This window comes from Micromesistius poutassou, assembly GCF_964030765.1.
Source record: "Micromesistius poutassou genome assembly, chromosome: 5".
NCBI lineage: Eukaryota > Metazoa > Chordata > Actinopteri > Gadiformes > Gadidae > Micromesistius > Micromesistius poutassou.
Genome location: NC_140275.1, coordinates 19,019,045 through 19,042,441, shown reverse-complemented (window position 1 = coordinate 19,042,441; position 23,397 = coordinate 19,019,045). Strand labels below are relative to the sequence as shown.

The 23,397-nt window shown below is 45.4% G+C and overlaps 3 protein-coding genes across 3 annotated transcripts; 1 reads left to right on the top strand and 2 right to left on the bottom strand.

Annotated features, from left to right (window-relative positions):
• Nucleotides 1-1,971: 1,971 nt before the first annotated feature.
• Nucleotides 1,972-9,324, bottom strand: LOC311343340 (G2/mitotic-specific cyclin-B2-like; the record flags this gene model as incomplete). The annotated part of the gene is made up of 8 exons (XM_084468206.1): nucleotides 1,972-2,251; nucleotides 7,447-7,460; nucleotides 7,553-7,663; nucleotides 7,728-7,868; nucleotides 8,061-8,297; nucleotides 8,382-8,540; nucleotides 8,628-8,900; nucleotides 9,298-9,324. 8 exons carry the CDS (start codon nucleotides 9,322-9,324, stop codon nucleotides 1,972-1,974), a joined length of 1,242 nt encoding a protein of 413 aa, XP_084324332.1.
• Nucleotides 9,325-10,697: 1,373 nt separating this feature from the next.
• ankrd39 (ankyrin repeat domain 39) lies at nucleotides 10,698-12,459 on the bottom strand. The gene is made up of 4 exons (XM_084467706.1): nucleotides 12,332-12,459; nucleotides 12,093-12,196; nucleotides 11,718-11,921; nucleotides 10,698-11,010 (listed from the first exon to the last, which is right to left on the bottom strand). Exons 1-4 carry the CDS (start codon nucleotides 12,423-12,425, stop codon nucleotides 10,864-10,866), a joined length of 549 nt encoding a protein of 182 aa, XP_084323832.1. The 5' UTR covers nucleotides 12,426-12,459; the 3' UTR covers nucleotides 10,698-10,863.
• A 398-nt stretch (nucleotides 12,460-12,857) lies between these two features.
• Nucleotides 12,858-18,565, top strand: kctd9a (potassium channel tetramerization domain containing 9a). Its single transcript, XM_084467728.1, has 12 exons — nucleotides 12,858-13,174; nucleotides 13,454-13,575; nucleotides 13,677-13,720; nucleotides 13,849-13,945; nucleotides 14,033-14,091; nucleotides 14,202-14,330; nucleotides 14,467-14,534; nucleotides 14,622-14,717; nucleotides 15,256-15,405; nucleotides 15,713-15,818; nucleotides 16,024-16,157; nucleotides 16,880-18,565. Exons 1-12 carry the CDS (start codon nucleotides 13,127-13,129, stop codon nucleotides 16,994-16,996), a joined length of 1,170 nt encoding a protein of 389 aa, XP_084323854.1. The 5' UTR covers nucleotides 12,858-13,126; the 3' UTR covers nucleotides 16,997-18,565.
• Nucleotides 18,566-23,397: the final 4,832 nt, after the last annotated feature.

Genomic DNA, 23,397 nt, shown 5'->3' with positions numbered 1-23,397 from the left:
AGGGAGAGTGGAGGCCTACAAACCAACCACATCTTACCGTTTCAATGGAGCAGATATTGGCTAGGCGCGCACGGCACCACACTTTGATGTTCGGTACGGTTTCAGAGCGCTCGCTTTTATAGGCTCCGTTTTAACGTCATCACTTCTGGTCTTACTGATGGGGTGATCCTGAAGGTGTGCGTCACCCAACGGTGAAAATAGATCCACACTGCCAGAGTAGAGGGTAAACACATGTAGGCATAAGGAACATGTGCAGTCAAAGTAGTGTTGGGATGTGTTCCTCCACACTAGTCCTAAGAAGAGCACAAGGCTGTGTTGTGGGACTGGGATGGACGTCTTATCTGGAGTGAGGAGGGGAGGGAGAAGGAAAACAATCCACTCCGGGGTGCGCTCCAACACTGGTTGACCAGCCAAGTTCTTTGCTAAATTGTTTATTGAGACAGAGGGACATCAGTTCAATTGTTATGGCTTTGTATCCTGCCTCCCTATCAGTATGGTGGGCATAAAATGATATGGAAAAAACTAACATGAGGTCTCATTTGGCAAGAGCATCTGAGGCAATCGACCTTGAAGTCAAAGCCAAATAGTTGCATAACATAAAAGTCAGAGAAATGATGGATGCAGTGGATTCATTCACAGGGAGATGAATGACTTGGTTCATTTCCATTATTTGCTGAGCCTGTTGGGCACTGTGGGCTGTGTGTCTGTCAGTTGAATCTTCACCGCGTCGGAGCAGACAAAAGCTGTATCCTACAGACTCCAGTCTGTGTTAAGATCAGGCGGGGCGAGTGATCACTCCTCTCTTCCTTTCAGTCTAAGGAAATCTCACAGACAATATGTAGGAGCCCAGAATGCCCTTATGCAAAAGCAAACCGAAGATAGGCAAAGCCGCGAATAAGCATGGGAACAAACAGCCGGCCGTGCCGGGCTCAGATGGGACAATATCGCCCCAGAGACTTTGCATGGCGATTTCCCTAGCAGCTTCTTCACAGCCCAGAGTGGTCTGTTTGATTGTCCTTCCCTCTCTTGTTTGCATTCCATTGTTACCGTGGAAGTACAAATATCCTCCTCTGTGCACCCAGAGCCTCGACGGGCCCTCTGCAGGGACCCAGCCTCTCGCTGCAGGGGCCCAGCCCCTCATTCATCCATCAGCGGGCCCCCATCTTGTATGGGGGCCTGCAACCCCCCCCGACCCCCCCCCCCCCCACACACACACACACACACACAAACACCACCTCCACCTCCACCACCACAGACTCCAGCTATACTCCACCCACCCCCCCCCCCTCCTCATAACAAACATACACATATAGAAACACACAGACACACACCTCCACCACCGACTGCAGCTCTATTCACCCCCCCCCCCCCCAAATAACACACAGACACACACACAAAGACAGACACACATCCCCCCGTCCACCTCTCCCAGCTCTTTGACATGACGCCGTTGTGGCCTTCAGGAGCCTTTATGCAGGCTGTTGTCTGAGGCAGATTGAAGACCCCCTTTGTGGGTGTGTGTGAGTGAGTGAGTGTGTGTGTGTGTGTGTGTGTGCGTGTGTGTGTATGTGTAATTTTGCTTGTGTGTGTGATTCTGTTTGTCATTGTGTGTGTGTGTGTGTGTGTGCGTACGTGTGTATGTGTGTGTGTGTGTGTGTGTGTATGTGTGTGGGTGCGCGCGTGTATGTGTGTGTATGTGTGTGTGTGTGTGTGTGTGTGTGTGTGTGTCATTTTGCTTGTATGTGTGATTGTGGTTGTCATTGTGTGTGTGTGTGTGTGTGTGTGTGTGTGTGTGTCAGCCCGGCCGTGCTGCTCCATAGCGGGCGTCCCGTGAGGGGGCTGACGCGGCCCTCGGAGCGGAGGGCAGGAATGCAGTATGAATGGAGCCGTGTGTCCGGCGCTCCACCTGCTGACAGACGGACGCCGCGTCTCCGGCAGGGCCTGGGGGCCCGACGTCGTCGTCACGGTCCGTTACACCGAGGGGGGGGGGGGCGTCCGGCCTCGTCCTTCACACCGGGCGACGGCGGCCGTTTGTTTTGGTTTCCGTCGCTCCCTTTGTGGGGCGGTTTGGTTCCGGGGGGGCGACGGGACGAGGTGGTTCGGGGGGGACGGCCACGCCTGCTCCATTGTTTTAGCCCTGAAGCCTCCTTCCTTGTGGACGGGAGGCAGGGGTTTGTTGTATCTCTGCTCGGCCATTGTCATGCAGCCACTTCTCCCCTGTTGCTGGATAACGTCCCACAGCGTGTGGAATCTGATGTAAATGAGGAGGGGGGAGAGGGGGAGAGGGGGAGAGGGGGAGGAGAGAGGGGGAGGGGCTCAACAAGAACATACAGACAGCATCTTGTCTGCACATGTAGAGCACACCTAGTTCATGTGTGGGGTAGAAACTAAGGCAATGTGCAAGAATGAAGGAAAATAAAGTGTGTTGCTTTCTCTCACTTAAGTGTTTCCACAATTATATCATGTCATTTTTGAGTGATACTTATATGTTACCTTTATGTACAGTAATGAATCATGAACAAATTATATTGGTATTCTACAATTGAAAATACAATCACCAAAGGACACATTCAACAGTGGAGCTCTGTCAGTATCCATTCATAATATCATCCAGCATAAACACAAAGATAGTTTCAGTTATTTGATTCACTGTGATTGCTTTCCTTCAGATGGTCACGATGAGGCCTTGGGAGTCCCTCTGATATCTCAGCCACCTGACTGGCCGACCCATGTGGACCCCGTGATCCAATCAGAGCCAACCACTACATATGGTATGTAGACATGAAAGGGGAATTCATGTTGCTACATGGGAACAATGCGTACAGACGTGGTGTATAGTTAGTTCATTTAAAAAGTGCTCCACCCTGATTCTAAAGCTCCCCAACTGGCAACTTTAATACAGAGTTCTATTGTTTTCTCCTAAACCAGGGGTTTATTAGTGTGTTATAATAAACAGTGTGCTAAATACAGCAGGTTAGCTTACAGTACCAAAGTATTCAAAAGCAGTGGTATCTGAAATGTCAGAGACTTCTTGATTTCTTGTTAATCATTTTTGATATGTCTGATGGATCATTCTACCTGCTTCTCCCTCATAAATTATCCTAATTCACTGTAAGCAGCTTTGGATGAAAGCATCTGCTTAACGTCTAAATAGTAAACAGCACATGCTTAACTGATGCTGTTTCACTTATGCATGGAGCGACCTAGATATGTAATACTTTCTATAAACAGCCTCATCACTGGGCCAGTGGGGACAGAGAGCGCTGGAGGTTCTGCATTGTTTGGTCCGACCATGCTCTTGGAGAGATTGCATCTCCATAATCAATATAAAGCGAGCTGCTACCCCATGCATCTCGCCCCGGGCCTGCGGAGCGTTAAACTGTACCATTCAGGAAACTAAACAAACATTCTTCTCCCAGTGTAAATACTCTGTAGAGTGGACGCACGGCGAGAGCCATGAAAAATAATAACAGATGTGTGTTTGGACGGAGCATAAAGTAAGCGGACGGGGGGGGTTTCAAGCCTTCGTGCTGTGAAATGTTGTTGAGGAGTCTAACTAAACTATGACCACACACATTTCCTGTTTAACTTTATTTTTCTATAACACACACACACACATACAAAAATACCCACCCAGGGAGAGAGAGAGAGAGAGAGAGAGAGAGAGAGAGAGAGAGAGAGAGAGAGAGAGAGAGAGAGAGAGAGAGAGAGAGAGAGGGTGACAGAGATAGAGTGAAAGAGAGAGGGTGAAAGAGAGAGGGTGACAGAGAGAGGTAGAGAGAGAGGGACAGTGTTTTAATAGCCTAGTTAAATATATATGATATCTGTTACATAGGTGACATGGGGCGGTAATATGTACCTGGCCACTGCTTTTAGGTGTTGCTCTTTTGAACTCAGGAAGTTACCACATCCTCTACAGGAAAAATGAATTCCAGGCATTTAGGAACTGGCAAAAAAATACAACGTATCCCAGATATCCGTAATAATTCGGTCCATATGCGAGACTGATACGGAACCATCTTGTAGGTAATCTTCCAATTGAAAATCTCTCTAGTTCAACATCTAGTAGGAGCTTTGGAAACAATTGTATCGCTTTCTCTTGACGATACAGGACAGGATTGGTCCATGACGCAGGGTTCCTCCTGGGTTCTGGGCTTACTGGGGAGATCGGCTCACCATGTGTGAGGGTCTTTGCTGGGCTGATTGATATGCTAGAGAAGAAGACACACTGCAGACCCTCCCCCCCCCCCGGCAGCCATGATGTCTCCGCTGCTGCTCCAATGTTTCAGCATCACCTCGCTTATCACACAACGCGCCCGCCTTTGAAGTGGACGCAGACCGCCATTCAATTAGGACGAGACAGACGTTCACTTGCTTGTGTTAGATCTGATTATGGCACTCTTCACACACACACACACACACACACACACACACACACACACACACACACACACACACATCAGTCGTGACCCTCCCCCCCACACCCCATACCCCACTCCTCCCCATGCTAGATGAGGTACTTGGGGCCTGCTGGTCTGCTCTCTGGCCTGGACCCGACCCGTCACTGCCTAATCAATGATGGACCAAGCAAATGAAGTGTGTGTGTGTGTGTGTGTGTGTGTGTGTGTGTGTGTGTGTGTGTGTGTGTCAAAGATGACAGTGGACGGGGTCTGTGTAATTAACACAAACATGACATGACTGCAGAGTTGAAATGATGGCCCCGATAACATGAAGCTAGAATGGAAATATTGAAACACATGTTGTGTTTGGAAGGAACGAGGAATAAGAAAAAAACGAGTAAACAGCTGAAACATAACGCTGGTATGAGGTGTGTGTGAGGACAGGAAGACTTCCTGTCTCCATCACTCTGGAGACCACAGCCACGCAGGGGAACCTGACAGCACCGGCCCCCCTGAACACAGCCTGCTCCAAGTCCGGCTGTGATGGGCCTCTCAAACCACCGTCTATTTGAGGGAACAACATCAGTCCTGGTTTAACTCAGGCTCATTATGGTGGAAGTGGGTTCCATGGCCAGGAAGTTTCATTGCTTTCCAAATAAACCTTGCCAAACAGAGCAGCAATCCAAATTCCTCATTTCAGTGGAGCCTTAAAACCAAGAGTCCTGAAATCCTTCAATAACACATTGAGAAGAACGTGGTTTCATCTGAAACATGAAGGTCCGGATCAACTCATCACGTCTTAAATGGTGCACTGCGAGGAGAATGGACAGTGAAGATGTCTTTTTCTCTTCTGCTTTTTTCCTGAGCTCACTCCCCCCAAACACGTCGCAGAGGCGACCGCGTCTGAAGCCTGCTTATGAAACCCCATCGACGCTCCAGTGAGGCCTTTGAACCACGTGCTGCTATAGGCTCCACCACACAGGGCTTTCATTAGCTCGCTGAACTCCCAGCAAATCACTTCGGCTTTGATTGTTTCACTTTGGCAGATGATCAATCGATGTCGCTCCGATGGGATCGAAATCGCTATCCAATAGAAATTAAATAACGGCCTTTTTGAAAACAAATGACAAGCAACAATGTTCTCATTCAGGCTTGTGGGTCTCATAATGTAAAAGAGATCCATATCATTAATGTAGGGTCATAGAGGGAATGGGAAAGACAACTCAACAAACAACTCCATGTGTTGGTCGAGGGAGGTGCTTGTCAAACGAGTGTAAACAGCTAGCTTGGCCTGGTTCTCCAAACTGACATAGAAACCCACCCACCCCCAACCCGTGTGCCCCAAACAAGCCCACCCTACCCCATCTCCTCCTCAGTGTGGCGTCAGCTGCAATGAGCTCCAGATGTGGCTGGCCCCCCTCCAGTCACGGCACTGGATGTGGTTGGAAGGTTGCAATGGAAACGCCACCCACCATCGGACCCAATGAAAGTCTCTAGACTGCAGTGTGCTGCCTGCTTGCTGCCTTTTTTCTCCTTTCGTTCATGGACTCTGTCTGGAAAATGGCGTGAACAAAGGAGAAAGAAGGAAGGAGGGCAAAAGACGGAGAGAATAAGGAGGGGAACCCCGCATTCACTCGGTTTTCAGTGACTTTCTTCCTCTCCTTTGAGCCCGTTCTGAAACAACGACGTGCTTCAGTCCCTTGCACACATTGTTTTGTTCTTAAAAGCAAAAAAAAAAACACAAATTACGCATCTGTTGTGAATCAACCCAGACGCACTAATCCTGAGTTTATTTTTATTAAAGAAAAAGCGCTGAACCTATAATGAGTTTGTATACCTGCTGCCCCGGAACGTTTGGAGATCAATCCCGTTGTCAGTTTACATACGGGTTGAGGCTTAAACTATGCTTTTAAAAGACAAGTGAACTAAATAGATAGGCAAATCAATAGGCTGTGTCGAGACAAATGTTTGTTAAAATGCTGGACACCTGATTGGCTGTTATGATCTATCGTCCTTCACAAATCCAGATGGTATAATGCAATGTTCCCCTTATTTAGACTAGTACGATGAAAAAGGGAAACAAAGCCAATGTGACCACTTTTAGTCTCCATAATGTCACATCCTTCAGGACTTAGTTAACATTAGCAAAACAAAATATATAGTTGCTGTTTGAGATAGTATTAATGCGGACATCGACATTTAATTGTAGTCAATGAGGAACAGGCTGAAGCCGTTTCTTAGACTCAATGTATCAGAAATATTTTTGCCTTGCTAATTTTGAACATAAGTTATATTCCACAGAACAGCGGCAGGCGGGATGAGGTCAACCAAATAGCTGCCAGCTTCGTGCACATCGTCAATTACAGTGGACCAGAGCCAATGTTGGCACGATAGCTCCCCCTTCTGGTGAGTGGAAGGGCTGCACGTAGGTAAGAAGAATGAATGAAGGATGCATTACTTTGACCATGTACTGTGTAGGCCCATCCCTGGTATTTTAGACTGATGCTCAATAGCAAGCAATTTGGAAGAAAGGAAATTGTCCTATTCCGCCCACAATGATGTATCAGGGGACTTAAGGTGCTGTAGGTAAACTGCAAGAGTTGCACAAGAAAGATTTTGAACTACACAAGACTGTCCCTACGTTCCTCCACCATTGAAGAGTGTTCATTTCATGCACCGACCTTTGAAAGGTACGATTGATTCTCTGAAAAAGTCACTGAAAAGAGGCCCTGATTGGTCGTAATGGAGTAATCTAACATTTAAACAGGCTCCTACAGAGGCAAGTCATTTTCACTTCAAATACAACACTGAATGATATTACACGAGGTGCTTCCTTATGTCAGGCCCCATTAATATACAAAAGGCAGTTTATAAAAAAAATTGAAAGTTTATTAAAAGTCAACTTGTCCCTAAAGTAGTTCAAATTTATGTGTTTAAAAAAAATAAAGGCATTCAGTGTTTTAGCAAAGGAGCAGCCATATCCATGACGGCTGATGACTTAAGGTGAGGTATCAGGCTGATCTTTATTAAGTTGCTGCTTGAGTACTTGTTCTTGACAGCCTGTTTGAAGGGGGGAAAAAAAGAAAATCAGCACAACAGTGATCTAGAGTCTTCCATAACACAACTCCCATTATACTGCCTGCTTTTCTAACCTGAAACTTTGTTTTGCCGTCATTGACCATCACTACATTCTTGGCCATGTGCTGCATGATGGGCTTCAGGTGGCCCTCGTCATAGGTAGCGTAGTGATGCTGCGTGGGCGACTGCAGGAGAAACACACTTTAGAACACTAGAATCTGGAGAACTAGGCTGAAACATTGATCATACCCATGGAAGGTCCTCCAGCAGGAGCTGAGAGAGGCACAGCGAAGCAGCGGCGAGCTCAGAGGGCCGGTAGTGCACCATGTCATAATCCACCAGGGTCAGCTCCATAAGATACTTTGCAAGGGTATGCTTCTCCACATCGGACTGAAACAAAATGGCTGGTGATATAGTTTCATATCCATTGTGAATGGCAAGGAGTTATTGAGCCCATGCCTGTTATACACCACACTGAAGTGAAAGTCAACTTGGTATACTGATAACTAACCAGACTAGTATACACGCCAATTCACAATATGCCTGGTAATGAATACTTCATCCACCAGAACCCCAGCTTACATTTGCAACCTTTGAGGCTCTCCTGAGAAAGTGTAAAGGCAGAGGACGTCCAAGGTTGAAGTTAAGGCCCTTGAGAATCATCTGCTCCATCAGCAGAATCTGGGCCGTGGTGAAGGCGTTGTCAGTGATGTATGCAAAGTCTGCTACCTCGGGACTGTACATCTCCTCGTACTTTGAGGCCACCAACATGGCCGTCACACCTGCAAGCTGGAGCTTCTTGCGAGACACAGGCTGAACCTGCGAGTGCAGAGGAAGAGATAAGCATCTAGTTGACCAAGGGCCACCAAGGCAGTGACGACACAAGTCCCCACTATACCCGACCTGTAGAAAACGATCCAGAATGGCGACCGTGAGATACAGAGTCTCTTGCAGCAGCTGGAACCTCGAGTGAACCTGGATCAGCCAATCGATCAGAAGGGCTCTCATTCTTTCATTGATCTCGTAGCCTTGCATGTAGTTTGGTCGTACACTTTGTTTTTGCTATAGAAGAGAAACCAGTATGAATAAATACAGAGCCATCTGATGACAAAAATAATTGGAATACATCCATCTTGAAGTGTTATTTACCTCAAGAGCCATGAGATATGCATAAATGTCCTTCACATATTCAGCACACATCTGTGGTAGCTCCACATCCTGGTCATCGATATCTTCAAAAGTAAGGACAGCATGCGAGAACGCCTGGCAGAGTTCCTCTTCCTTCATGGAGATGTCTGCCAACTCTTCAGGTAGGGAGGGCAGGGGGCTTTCTAGAGCATTGAACGGAGCTACTACTGCCATACAAGTCTGATTGACCTTCTGGGTCAGGGCTGGTTTGGCGGTACATTTGAATGGTAAAGTCTGGAATTAGATTTAACCCCATTAGAAAAATGTGAACACAATAATGAAAGCAAAAAAATAAAAAATAAATTACATTTAGTGGCATTACCTTTGCGTTTACAGCCTTACTGGGAACGTTTGTAAGCTCTCGAAACGCTGCTCGCCTTGTTCCGCCTGGTATTTTAGTGGCTTTACCAATTTTTGTAGATTTTTCTACATCAGCCCCCTGTAGAATATGAATATTGATCCTTTATTGTAAACAGGTTTCCTCGAAAAGACGTAATCACCCGTTCCCTACTTATTATATTAACTAGCCAGAATTATATATATTAAAAAAAAAACTAGCCAGAATTTATTAATTGTGTTTTTTCTGTGTCAAGAGAGGACATAGCCTACTAGAAATTACGTGAATACTCACGGACACAAGCAACTCCAGCGAAGACATTCTTTATCCTTGAATAGTTTGCTATGCTGTTGTGTTGCCTTCGACATCGAACATCTGCAACCAATCTTGAACGGCGCATTCTACTCTCATTGGCTTGCGCTGAGCTGACCGCACGAGTGTCATTGGTTCCCGGGTGATGAATGATAAGTGAATGAGAATTATTTCTTTCCGCTGTAGTTTTTGACACAAAAACAGAAATAATTATTCATTTAGGTCCTCAGTGGCGCTTGTAGTTGTATGGAATTACACGTTTAGTCAAACAATAAAAAAAAAACACGCATCACGTAAATCAGGTGAAACAGTAAAATACATGGAAGAGGAGAGGCGAACACAGGTGTATCTCCTTACTCCAATCATGGGAACTGGCATGCCTACAGACCAAATAGATCAATAATATCCATGTTTTTTGTACCTGTTTTGAGCCAAGTAAATATGCCAAAGTAACATGGGCTTAATAGGTACACTTACCCTACAACTGCGTGTCATGGAATTGTTAATAACTTATTATTTAAGAACACACGTTTTCGTCGGCTAATCAACGTCATCGTCATCAGCGAATGGCAGAAGCATGTCGCGTTAAAAAGTAATGTTACAAGAATGACACAGAATGACTGGAGTTGCCACAGTTTAAAAGATTATGAAAAACATTGTTTCTAGAGAATGCAGAGGACTACTGTGCGGTGTGTTGCTCATTGACTGCAAAATATGCAGATGAGAGCATGATTGAAATTATGTTTTGGCAATATTGTAGTTGTGTCATGCCAATTTTTTGATTACATACATTGCACAACCCGTACCCCTGAAATATTCAATATAGATGTTATAATACATTATTAAAATATGCTCCCCTTATTCTTATAGTATATATTAGTAGTGGTGTAAATAATGTGATTCTTTAGTGGGAGCATCGTTTGATAGCTGCAATTGGTCAACAGATCAAATAGGCTAACAAAAACACAAGGTAGAAATTGGCAGAACACCGGCACTGTCTGCTTGAAACATTATCACAGCGCATTTCGTTAAAAATGTCTTCTTTGCAAAGAAGCCTTAAACTTACGTTGTATTTTATTTTCTTCAGAACTGAGGATGAACAGGAAGGGTTGAGCTTTCCTTTCTTCAACTCGCCTGATTGAAAATAGCCTATAATTTATACAAAATTTATCTAGGCCTCAATCATGTACTGCTTTACATTAGTTTTATATTCACACTTTAAGCCTTCCAATAATGAGACTTGACAACAAAGTACTACATACACTCTGGTTGGTTTATATATATATATGTCATTTTATTAAAATAACCACTCAATTCCTGTGTGGAATAAAACAATAGCACAATAGAAACAACTTTCAATAAATACAAATGTCTAACGTGTCTAATAGCAGCAGTCTGTCAGTAATCCTCTTTCGTTTCAGGACCACCAACACAGTCCAGCCATCCAGAGCCGTGGACGCCTGCTACTGTCTTCACCGGTCATCTCTTCTGTGCTCAGTTCTGAATCAACACCCGACCCCCTGGGGCCGGTGGTCAGCGAGGAGGGGGTCACGGCGGGGGTCTCAAGAGCCCCTGCAGGGGGCCGTCAAGGGCCACCTGGTGAGGTAGCTGGAGCTTCTTGTTGGCATGGCTACGGAGTGCGGGAAAGTGCTGGAGGAGCAGCTCACACACGTCTGTGTGACCGCGCTCTGCTGCCTACACACACACACACACAGACAAATTATAGGCTCACACATTTATTCAAGATATCGTCAACGGAAACATGAATCCATCACTTGTTCTGTTTAAGATAAGATTCTATCATAACGTCCATGTTTAGCTGTAACTACGGCTTTTGAAACCAGGTCCAAAATACTTTTTAATGTTATGTTATCTCTGATGCCATGGGCAGTTAGCCCCATGGCGTGGCCGGGGTATAGATCTACTACAGCAAAAATGTACTGGGCGTTGACTCTCTACTGGGAGGAAACAATCTGGAAATCTACATCAGTAGATTACATGTGCATTAGTTTATCCCTAAACCCCAATGTGAAAATATCAAAGTAGTTCTTTTTTTTATTTATTGATTAATTAATCATTGATTATCGGATGAACTATGGAGTTTGTGTTGCTTCAACCATGCCAATCCAATGGACTAGCTCAGTGTGGAAACGTACAGTTACCTTCTATGTACATAGTGGATGTGAGTTGATGGCCAACTGCCCAATGTCGGAACGCATCGACACCGACACAGACATTGTCAACAGCTAACCCGGGGTCTTAACAAACCGGCCAGATCCGTAAGGGCAGATCAGGGTCAGGTCTATAGACTGACCTCCACCAGCCCCTTTCTGCTGGGATTAAAACCCCCGACCGACTACACATCAGGCCCCACAAACCATCCCCAGGCGGGCCGGCCTTGCCTTGTGTAGCGGGGACGCGCCGTCGTCGTCACAGAGCCGCGGGTCTGCCCCGTGGCGGAGCAGGAGCCCCACCACGTCCAGGTGACCGCAGTAAGCCGCGCGGTGGAGCGGTGTGGCGCCGCCAGGCGTCTGGGGAGACGAGCAGGCGCCGCTTCGGAGGAGGAAGGCGCACACGTCAAGACGCCCGCTGCGACTGGCGTAGTGCTGGAGCACAGGGTGACGCAGGGTTTGAGATTCATATACACAGGTTGTTGTGTGTGTGTGTGTGTGTGTGTGTGTGTGTGTGTGTGTGTGTGTGTGTGTGTGTGTGTGTGTGTGTGTGTGTGTGTAGTGAAGGGGTCTCTTTAGTGCAAAGAGTAGAGTGGGCATCCTCACCAGAGCGGTGTATCTGGAGGAGTCCCTCAGGTTGGGGTCCACACCTGTCTTTATCAGGGATTTCACCCTGTCCATGTCCCCGTCCATTGCAGCACACCAGATACCTGTATATATGAACATACAATTAACCTAGTTATGTCTTAACTAGATAAACTCAGTTTGTCCTAACCGGTAGGAAAAAAAACTAGTCCGACATGTTGTTGCCTGGATGGGGAACTTCTGACTGCTTGCCTGCTAACCTCTTTCAAAGTCCATCTCATCCAAGGTTTGACAAACACTCGGTGCAGAACATGGATGGGAGCAGCACGAACTGTGCTCTCGGTCACACGCCATGAGGGACTTTCAAAGAAAAAGTTTACTAACAGAGAGGAACACCCATATACGACTCTCTCTATATATACTACTAGTGTTTAGGGTCTACTCCCTAAACATCCTGTTGTTTACTGTTTCACTTCCGGGTTTCTTCTTCTATGGTTCTTTAATTCGCAGTTCCCGCCCCTGCTGTCTTGCTACGCACGTCTTTAACCATCAGTTCATTTGTAACAAGACAATTAATTTAGTTATAAATCAGTAAAAAAAAAAAAAAGTAAAAAAAACTTTAATATAAAGTAAGGGCACTCTGAATTTCTTCATAAATATACACCAACATTATCTTTCCATGATATGAAGCCCTTACTCTCTGGCTCCGCACAGACAACCTGATCCGGCGGACCCTGAAGGATGAAACGAGCAAACCTCCGCCCGTCATCAGTCGATGTTTAGCTCCTTTAAACTAGCTGGCAGGCCAGCGAGTCAATGAGGGATAGTTAACCAGCTAGTCAGGGAGAGATAGTTATCAAACGAGTTAGGGAGAGATAGTTAGTCAGCTCGGCAGGGAGAGATAGCAAGCCAGCTAGTCAGGGAGAGATAGTTATCCAGCTAGTCAGGGAGAGATAGTTATCCAGCCTGTCAGGGAGAGATAGTTATCCAGCTCGTTTGGCGTTGTTGTTGTCTGACTAACTCGTTATCCTCGACTCTGAAGCAGACCCTGAAGGATGAGAAGAGTCACTCTGTTTGTTAACGGGACGTCCAAGAATGGGAAGGTGGGTGAAGTGCCTCATGGACAGATAGCTCATGTTGGGCTGGCTTCAGCCTGGAGGCCAGTCCATGCTCCTGGACCATGATCTTCATAATATCTATCATCATATCTCTTTCATGATAAAAGTCCACGTAAAAGGCTGCAGGTTAAAGTGAGCAGGGGTCTGGAGACTGACACTGACCTGGCCCGGTTATTCAGGATTATCTCTATATATATTCCAGGAAACCTCTTAACTTTGGTTCAGAGGTTTCCTGTGGCTGACGCTTTAAACGTGTTGTTCCAGGTTGTAGCGGTGTACGGGACCCTGTCAGACCTTCTGTCCGCAGCAAGCAATAAGTTGGGGATCCGAGCTTCCAGTTTATTCAACGGCAAAGGAGGACTGATTGATGACATCTCTCTGATCAGGTAATCTATAATGAAACCTACAAATATATTTTAGAAGTATCTACCTTTCTTAAGTAGATGCATGCATTGGCTAATCGTGTTGTTCAATGTTCCCCACCCAGAGATGACGACGTGCTGTACGTCTCGGAGGGAGACTCGTTTGTTGGTGAGCGTTTTAATAACCCCTTCCTACTCCAACTGGGTAACGTATAGCTGGGTCATTAATAAGAATCCAGAGTTTCTTCCTATCTGCCTGGTCCGTTTGTATTCATTGTGTTAACGTCCACATCTCAGACCCTCAGGATGAGGTCAACGCCGCGTCGGTCAAGCCTGGAGCCCCTTCTGATTGGCTGACGCTGAACATTGGGGGTCGCCTGTTCACCACCACGCGGTAAGGAGCCTATGTGTGGGTTAACCCTTACCCTCTCATGAGTCGTTATTCATCACTGGATTAAATGGTACCCCTCTGTTGTTACAGAAGCACCCTGGTTTCTAAGGAGCCGGAGAGTATGCTTGCCCACATGTTCAGAGACAAATGTAAGTCCATCCTTCGATCAACTTTGACCAGTAACTCACCATGTCTTCCTTCATGTCATGAGGGGAACCCTGATGTGTGTGACCCCAGCCTGTATGATTCTCTGCCTCAGGTGTGTGGGGAAACAGGCAGGATGAGCGTGGAGCCTACCTGATCGACCGCAGCCCTGAGTACTTTGAGCCCATCCTCAACTACCTGCGACACGGACAGCTCATCGTCAACGAAGGAGTTAATATCCGAGGTAAAGTGTTTGGCCTCTCGTGTCTTTGCATTTCCTATCCACAAAAGTTGTTGGGGTTGGTTTTTTTATTGTTGGTCTGAGCGCGTGATGGAGGATGATGCCGGACGAGCTAAGTCCTGTCTGATTGGTTCTCCAGGTGTGCTGGAGGAGGCTCGCTTCTTTGGGATTGAGCAGCTAGGTGACCAGCTGGAGGCAGCTTTAAAGGTAAATAAAGTCCTGAATCATGTGTAGAAACTCTTCTTTCCACATTGTTTGGAATGGATTTGGATTAAACTTGACTCTTGTTTCCAGAACACACAGCCCCCAGACGACCACTCTCCCATCTCCCGCAAGGAGTTTGTTCGTTTTCTACTGGCCACGCCCACCAAGTCCGAGCTCCGATGTCAGGTACGGACCGATGGGAGATCACACAGGTTCAGTGTTCTTTGGTTTACTGCACCACGGTAGAGCTAAAGATATGGTGTTCACTGCACCACGGTAGAGCTAAAGTTATGGTGTTCACTGCACCACGGTAGAGCTAAAGTTATGGTGTTCACTGCACCACTGTAGAGCTAAAGTTATGGTGTTCACTGCACCACTGTAGAGCTAAAGTTATGGTGTTCACTGCACCACTGTAGAGCTAAAGTTATGGTGTTCACTGCACCACTGTAGAGCTAAAGTTATGGTGTTCACTGCACCACGGTAGAGCTAAAGTTATGGTGTTCACTGCACCACTGTAGAGCTAAAGTTATGGTGTTCACTGCACCACGGTAGAGCTAAAGTTATGGTGTTCACTGCACCACTGTAGAGCTAAAGTTATGGTGTTCACTGCACCATGGTAGAGCTAAAGGTATGGTGTTCACCATGTTCTTTGGTTCACTGTATCACTGTAGAGCTATTGTCTGACCCTCTTCCCCCCCCCCCCCACACACACACACTTATTCAGGGACTTAACTTCAGCGGGGCGGACCTCTCTCGGCTGGATCTACGCTACATCAACTTCAAGATGGCCAACCTGAGCCGCTGCAACCTGACCCAGGCCAACCTCTGCTGCTCCAACCTGGAGCGGGCGGACCTCTCTGGGGCCAACCTGGACGTGAGCTAGAGACCTGTTGGTCCTCAAAATCATCTCTGTGAATCATATTTAATTATGAACCCTGACAACTGGCCCACATGTAAGATGGGGGCCAGTTGTAAGATGAGAATAAGATGTCAAAGGAATCACATGGTCTTTAAGTGTGCTAGAATGGTGGCTGGCCAAATGAATAGACAATCCTAATCACATGTCCTAATTCCTCAGTTCTAAAGCCCTAATTCCAGCTCCAAAATATATATACGCAACAGTTTTTGCTGTTGCTCTTTTAATTAACCGGATATTGCTCTTTGTATCTTTTCTTTTGAAGAGTGGTAATCTACAAGGGGTGAAGATGCTCTGCTCCAACGCAGAGGGGGCTTCTCTCCGGGGGTGCAACTTTGAGGATCCATCGGGTCTGAAGGCCAACCTGGAGGGTAAGAACCTGAACCTGAGACCGCTTCATAAAGGATCCGTATGTTGGGGAATATCTGCCTGTTCTTGTCTTGAATGTTCAGTGTGCTTGTCTTGAACGTTCAGTGTGCGTTCTTGAACACTCTCTGTTCTGTTGTTCTTGGATGACCTTGCTGTGCTGCCTGTCTTCAGTGGTGTTTTGAACGCTCCTCTTGAACCTGTCCTCAGGTGCTAACCTGAAAGGGGTGGACATGGAGGGCAGCCAGATGACGGGCATCAACCTGCGTGTGGCCACCCTGAAGAACGCCAAGCTGAAGAACTGCAACCTGCGGGGTGCCACTCTGGCCGGAACAGACCTGGAGGTAGGTGTGTGTGTGTGTGTGTGTGTGTGTGTGTGTGTGTGTGTGTGTGTGTGTGTGTGTGTGTGTGTGTGTGTGTGTGTGTGTGTGTGTGTGTGTGTGTGTGTGTGTGTGTGTGTGTGTGTGTGTGTTAGGCTACAACCAATCACAGCAATGAGTGACACCGAACTGAGTAAAAGAAACATGAGTGGAAAAAACTCTTTCTTCTCAACAAAAGCCTTAAGTTGTTTGTTCTCCTTTTAGTAAATATATACTGACAGCAGAATCAGCAGACGTTGCATTCTACCATTTTATGAATGTTGTGAACTGGGTGTCTGTGGTGAAACTGATGATGGGATCTATGGGAACCATTACCCCTTATCGTCGATAGGGGATGCCAAAGACTGGACTAAACGGAAGTCCTTGCCACTTTAAGCACTTTATGAAAATGTCCCCTTCTTCCTACTCCAGTAAATTGATCTTAGTAACGACCTTGCAATGGAAAAGCTTTCTGAAGGTAGTCCATCTGAGTCCTGACAGCCAGACCACTTTATAGACTTTATTTTTATTTTTATAGCTGGCTGTGGCCTTGCATGGCTGACACAGCCGTCGCTGTGTGAATGTGCATGAATTGGTGAATGTATTGTGAGGCAATAAGTAAAGCGCTTTGGGTGGCAACAGGTTAGAAAAGCGCACTATGAATGCAGTCACCTACCATTGATATAAATGTCCTGATCTCTGGACAGAACTGTGACCTGTCGGGCTGTGATCTCCAAGAAGCCAACCTGCGAGGGTCCAACGTGAAAGGAGCCATCTTCGAAGAGATGCTCACTCCTCTGCACATGTCCCAGAGCGTCAGATGATTCTCCCTCCCTCCCTCCCTGGAATACAGGAGGTACCATGCGGGCCTCCATGCATCCAGCTCTCTTTAAGTTTAGCTTTAAACACCTTGCACTACAGTTTACCCAGGGTTCTCTGTGTATAAATGTTTTCGTTTTGTGTCCTGTTTTTTGAAATGTTCAGCTGTATCCGTGCTTGTCATTGAATCAATGTAATGTCTCGTGTGGTTCTGTGTGTCTGGAGACCATGTGAGGGGTGTTGGCGTTGTTCATTACTTATACCGTACTTGACGTGTTACTGGGAGTCATGACCGGAGGCTCCGGTATGTGGTCAAACTTCTAACAAATGTACTCCTACAATCCGTAAGGTCTCCATCTTCATGGTCACATGTCATCTCAAGGTCATCTCAGGGTCAACGCAAACGTTGTCCCTGATTCTGACTGCTTTGTTAGACATCAACATATGGCTGTGATTCCTGAGTAACTTCAGGAAAATAGATCAGTCTGTCCTAAATATGACAATCTTAAAAGTAATTTCCTGTTGTGGTTAAGAAAACATTGTGATGGAGTTGAGGACTCATGTATGAGTGGATTGTAGGCCTGCGTTTAGGGATGGAAGGGGGTAAGCTGGAAACATACTGCAGCCATACTTTGTCAGTGGCCAGATGTATGTGATCCAAAGCCATATTATATATTATATATTATATAGGACATACAGAGAGGCTGAACGGGCTGCTATCGCAGGTTAAAACTATGCTGCAGAAATACTTCCCAGCTCAACGTTGGTATGCAATATGAATCTTTCTCTTTTGAATCCTTTAAGATGTGGCCCACCTCTGTACCTGACCTACCTCCAGGGTCCTGGGCGGGACCGGCTGTATCGCATGCACTTACCTGGGGTTGGGACTTTAAACCATTGTATGTAACTGACAATGATTCCCCTGTTCTAGGGAATGGTTTCTCTTCATTTTTCGTCATGTCACCGTTCTGTTAATGTTATTATTACATTAACACATTATTAATAATATAATAATATATTATTATTAATGTAGTTATTGTTGCAATATTCTCCATGTTAAGCTGCATATCATGTACTCGTTTGACTTGCGCTTTGCACAAATAAGTCGATCATATCTTGACATGTGACACCAAAAAAAAGCAAGTATACGTCTTCTCATGTTGTAAAGAGTCCAGTTCTTCCAAAGCCCCACAGAGCGGTCAGACGTTCCAGCAACGTCCATTCAGTCACTGCTGGAAAGCATCTCTGTGCACATTTTAAAGAGCGACTTTGTCTTTTATTATCTTTTTAATCTTCTGGCTGTAAGCTTTTCAGATGCAATATTATTCACTGTGTTCACCATGAGGTACTCTGCCTGTGGGAGTAATTGATGAGGCAATCAGACTTAATATCTCAGCGAGGGTGTAGAATCAGAGGCTGTGGTTATTTATTTTCATACATGGTGCCGGGTTGAAGATGGAGGCACGGGGGGTTTGCAGAAGACGGGCCATATAAGCACCCGGGCTATAAGCGTTTCACTTGACTATGGAAATATAGATTTCTCTTAATGACTGTTAAGTGGGAAAAAAAAAAGAATAAACGGTTACATAAAGGATTTGAGTGTTTTGTTACTTTATTGTGTACATTTTGAACAAACTGTCAGGGTTGGGAATCGAGCCCGGATCTCCAGATCCACAGTTCTACTCCAAACCCAGTGGGAGACAAGGAGGGTGTAGACTCAAGTGCAGAGATGGCTTAATTTAGTGGTATTTATTGTAACCAAGTCCAAAGGGCAAAAACACAGAAGATCAGAGAAGTTCAAAGTCAAAAATCTAACAACGGCAAAATTCCAAAAAGCAAAAAGAAAACTAAACATAGGTAGACTCTTGGTCAAAAATACAAAGAGTTCAAAGCGTCGTACCAAAGGGCAAATCCGAGTGGGTAATCCAGAGAACAGGCAAGGGGGTCAAAACACAGTGAATCAATAATAATCTATCTTTCCAGGCTAAGCTCAGGTCAGAGTTCAAAGTGGCACAACAAAGACTAAGCACAGGACATTGTCAGAGGAAGGGCTTAAATACATGGCTTGATTGGTCATGTGACAGGGGAAACGAGACACAGGTGACAGGAGTAATTGGGACTGCAGGGGAACAGGAAATACCTAAATAACATGTGCAGCCACTAGGGGCCGCCAGAGTCCAAAATGCCAATACATATCTCAGAACCATGACACAAACTCCTTGTACTTCATGGTGATTTTAGACAGATGAGCAGACCCAAAGCTATAGTGCTATTCTAATGCATGCAGGTGTCATATTTAAAAGGCTCTGCAGGTCGCCTGCAAGAGGAGACCACCCGCTGTGTGGCTGAGTACCCCATGCTGAAGGTGTGTGTGTGTGTGTGTGTGTATATATATAAAGGCCTCGGGCAAATAAGAGCTCCATTTACTCAACAAGTCGAGACGGAAAGACTTCTGCAAAAAGCTCCCTAGTGCGTCCCTGACAAGGTAGGTCCAAATGTTGACTTCTTCAGCTTGAGGATGCAAAAGGTTTCCCTTGTCTTTACTCCTGTGTGTCTTAAAGACCCGGTCTATGGAGTACTTATTAATAACGGCGTGAGTGCTTTCAGAATGGAGAGGTACCTGGCCCTGTGGCTGCTGTTCCTGGGGCCGTTGGTGTCGCCGTGCGTCGGTCAGCACTGGTCCTACGGCCTCAGCCCCGGGGGAGAGACCTGGCTGATCCCCCCCCACTCCCCCTAGTAAGGAAGCTTACTCTGGCAGCATGCGGCTTAGGAGGTAGAGCGGGTTCGCTGGTAACCGGAGGGTTGCTAGTTCGATCCCCGGCTCCTCCTAGCTGAGTGTCGTGGTGTCCCTGAGCAAGGCACTTTTAATGCTCTCGACAAGCTGGCTGTCGCCTTGCATGGCTGACACCGCCGTCGGTGTGAAAGTGTGCATGAATGGGTTGGCTTATTCGCGATTTATTTCATCAGTAAATGTTTTCAAAATGGATTGTTTGGGTCACAACAGAAACTGTATGGGTGTATGTGAGAAATATATATTTTTGAATGTATGTAATATTCAAGAGATGCAGAAATATGACTAAAATATCATACATTATCAGGTTCTTGTAGCGAGGGCTCAACATTTGAGTTGAATACAGAGCAGCATTTTGCCCACCAACACTTCCTACCAGACAGGAAGTGGCTTGAAAGCAGCACACTAAGTATTTTATCTAAGGAAAGTTCTGCTTTTTTCACCAGAAATTCAGAAACAATAGCTTAGATCAGCCTTCTAGTGTTTGGTCTATAAAGAACGATTAGAAAGATACCAATAGATAAAATTGGTCACATAGTCTAAGTTTCTGGGCTTGCTGATGTCATTTATTTGTGATTTCTGGGAAAGCCTATATGGGCATCTATAAATGGTCTATGTATATGGTGCTCTTTACACATTAACTTCTTCTTTTGACTTCTAAATGTAATCTTGTTGATCTTTTCACTAAGCTGAGAGAAGTTCCCCCAGATGCTATCTGGCTTGGACAAACAAAGTTTCATGTAATTCAGTAGCATGTGGCCGTGTATTCAGAGTTTAGCTAACAAACCATCATCATCAGCAGCAGCAGCAGACAAGCCCGCCCTAAATAATGAGTGGGTTCCACATGTTGCTTGTTTCGGAACAGTGGGGTGTTCCACAAAGCCGGTTTTATCACTTACCCAGCTAAGTTAACCCAGGGTTAGCGGCAACCCTAGGTTTTCCGTTCCAAAATGAACACGGTATGTAAGTTGCTATAGAAACATATGCTCTCAATCAAACCTGGTCGGAGCAGGTTTTGCGCAGGTTAAGTTTGGAATATAACCCGGTTTTGCTCAGAGTAGGCTATTTAAACCCGCGTTTATCGCAGCTTTTACGTGTTCGCCTGTTGATATCGGAGCGCAAATAATTCATGCAATTCACAGAGAGATTAATTAGACCACGGCTCGACATATTGTCCTTTCCGGATGACTTTTTGCTGGAGAGATATAGTTTTTCACGTGATTCTTTGATATATTTAAATAGCCTTCGACAACCCTACATTGCAAATGTTACCAATCGTGGATCTGCCCTCAGTTCACTACAAACTATTTGCATAGCCTAGCTTTCCGTTTTTTTGCGACGGGTAGATTTTTGTACAGTGTAGGAGATGGTAAGCACATAGGCAAAGCTACCGTCTGCCGCTCAGTGCGTCTGTCTTGCGCTGAAGCGGTTGTTGCGTAACTTCATCGTTTTTCCAGGCCATAAACCCACGAGACGCATTAAAATGGAGTTTCACCAACTTGCAGGTCAGCATTATCTACTTTAAGTGTTCCCAAATGGCTCCAAAATTATCCTTGTTGACTTTTCATCTTGGTGTTATATTTCAGGATTTCCTAATGTAATTGGGTGCATTGATGGCACACATCCAATGTGAGCAATACATTTCAACAGGGTGCGTTGCATTATGAACATATCATAGACCTCATATAATTGTTGTACTTGTGCAAGATAGCTCAAAGTTTGTATTTGTTCGCAGGGCAATTCGATGGGGATCTCCTAGGAGATCGAGGGTATCCATGCCTCCCGACGCTCATCACCCCGTACCCTAATCCCGCTCCTGGACCACAGACAACATTTAACCTGGCACACAGCAGAACCCGCGTTAAGATTGAAAATACATTCGGGATATTGAAGTCCAGATTCCAATGCCTATGTAGTGATCCTCAGTAGGGGTTGCGAACGCAGCCTTTCCTAGCTCCTCCCCCTGCACCCAGGTGCACTATAAAAGGGCCAAGATAGATGAACTCAACCTCTGCTGGTTGCCTACCAGGGTGGTGAGTAGGGTCCCCGCTTTTTAACAGTTTTGAGGTCCAATTTTCCCTTTTTATTAATTTGTGTTTCTTGTTTTTAGGATCCCCTGCTGCTGTTCTGTTTTAGTTTTGTTCTGTTTTAGTTTTGTTTGTTCTGTTTTGGCTCTGTTTTGATATTTTCTTTTGTTTGCTTTGGTTAAGTTTGCTTTTGTGTTATTTCCCCTTTTCTGTTTCATTGTTTTGACAATTGGGTTGTTGGTTTACATAACCTTTTGTTTTGTTGTTTGGTTTGGTTTTACTCCAGTTTTCTTTATTTAGTGTCTATCATTATTGTATTAAAATAAACATTTAATATATATATTGTCTCTGCCTCTTTTAGATTTTCGAACCTGTGTCCTTATCATTTCTGTACGGTAATAGTTTAATTTTCTTTGTTAATTTCCTGGGGTGCAATTCCCCAGGTGGCGTTGTCGGTCCCTCTTTAGTTATCTCCCCCCCCCCCCCCCCCCCCGTTTATATTGAGTTTTAGAGTCTCGCCACACCTACGTGGACTAAGAGTTTGTCCGGAATGGGCATGCGACGTAATTGTTGCATGCGCCGTCCTCCACAATATAGCCACTCTGCGCAAAGAGATGCCTCCCCCCTTTGACCCGTTCCTCGAGGAGGAACACATTCCGCAAATGTTTGTAAGGGCTGACAAAGGATGCGAGACCACATTTGCAGAAATCATTTCAATTAAAAAAACAACACACCAAACACTTTTCTTCCATTATTTTTATTATTTAGTTGCTGAGGGAGGAAAAAGAATTAATTAGTACCTTGAATAGCAATACCATCATCGTCCACTTTGAATTTCTGCTCGAGATCGGTAAAATATGCGGCCCGTTTCGCCATTTTGATCAGGATTTCCATGATCCATACATCACGTCTTTATAGGTTTGCCGTGAACGCGCACAACCCTGTGTTAACCAACCCCGTGTTGATTGAACTAATTCATAACCGGTGCTGTGGAACCGACAGCTCTGGGTTAGTCGGCACAGGATCGGACAACCTAGAGTTCAGCGTTAACTCTGTGTTTGTTAAACCTCCGTTCTTGGAACACCCCACAGGAAGCACTGTTTTTGTTTTAACACTATTGTGCTGAAGTAGTTTATGAATGTAGTTTGCCACTACGGATGCAACAAGAGGGCTATGTGTTGAGATACATTAATAAACATTAATCTTGCAATGAGGCGACCAATCAGAGCAGTGCGCATTAGCATAGCCCCACGCCCTTCCAAATCAGCCTCTAACAGAAATTAGAAACGAAACTGAAACACATACAGTAGAGATTATTTTATATACTATTCACAAACTTCTTGTAAAGACCCCAGCGAACCCATTTAAATAGCTGAAAAAACGTATGTTAACGTTTATTTAAGTCATTATACCTTAACAGATTTCAACAACAACTATTAGAGTAAAACACATGCCGTGTGTATATGCAACCATTTAGTTCCCTACTTTTGGAATTAGTCTCGACATCTCTTATTGAACATTTGATAGAAAATGACTAATCATGTAACTTTGAAACATGCAAAAGTTTAAATGTAGATGTGACAGTAAT

Excerpts from the sequence above, each read along its gene's own strand:
- ankrd39 (XM_084467706.1), bottom strand. The coding sequence starts at position 12,425 with ATGGCGTGTGACCGAGAGCACAGTTCGTGCTGCTCCCATCCATGTTCT. Across the intron at positions 12,197-12,331 it reads TGAGATGGACTTTGAAAGAG|GTATCTGGTGTGCTGCAATG; the intron begins GTTAGCAGGCAA and ends TCATATATACAG. Across the intron at positions 11,922-12,092 it reads CCTCCAGATACACCGCTCTG|CACTACGCCAGTCGCAGCGG; the intron begins GTGAGGATGCCC and ends CCTGTGCTCCAG.
- kctd9a (XM_084467728.1), top strand. The coding sequence starts at position 13,127 with ATGAGAAGAGTCACTCTGTTTGTTAACGGGACGTCCAAGAATGGGAAG. Across the intron at positions 14,718-15,255 it reads AGTCCGAGCTCCGATGTCAG|GGACTTAACTTCAGCGGGGC; the intron begins GTACGGACCGAT and ends ACACTTATTCAG. Across the intron at positions 15,406-15,712 it reads TCTCTGGGGCCAACCTGGAC|AGTGGTAATCTACAAGGGGT; the intron begins GTGAGCTAGAGA and ends TTTCTTTTGAAG.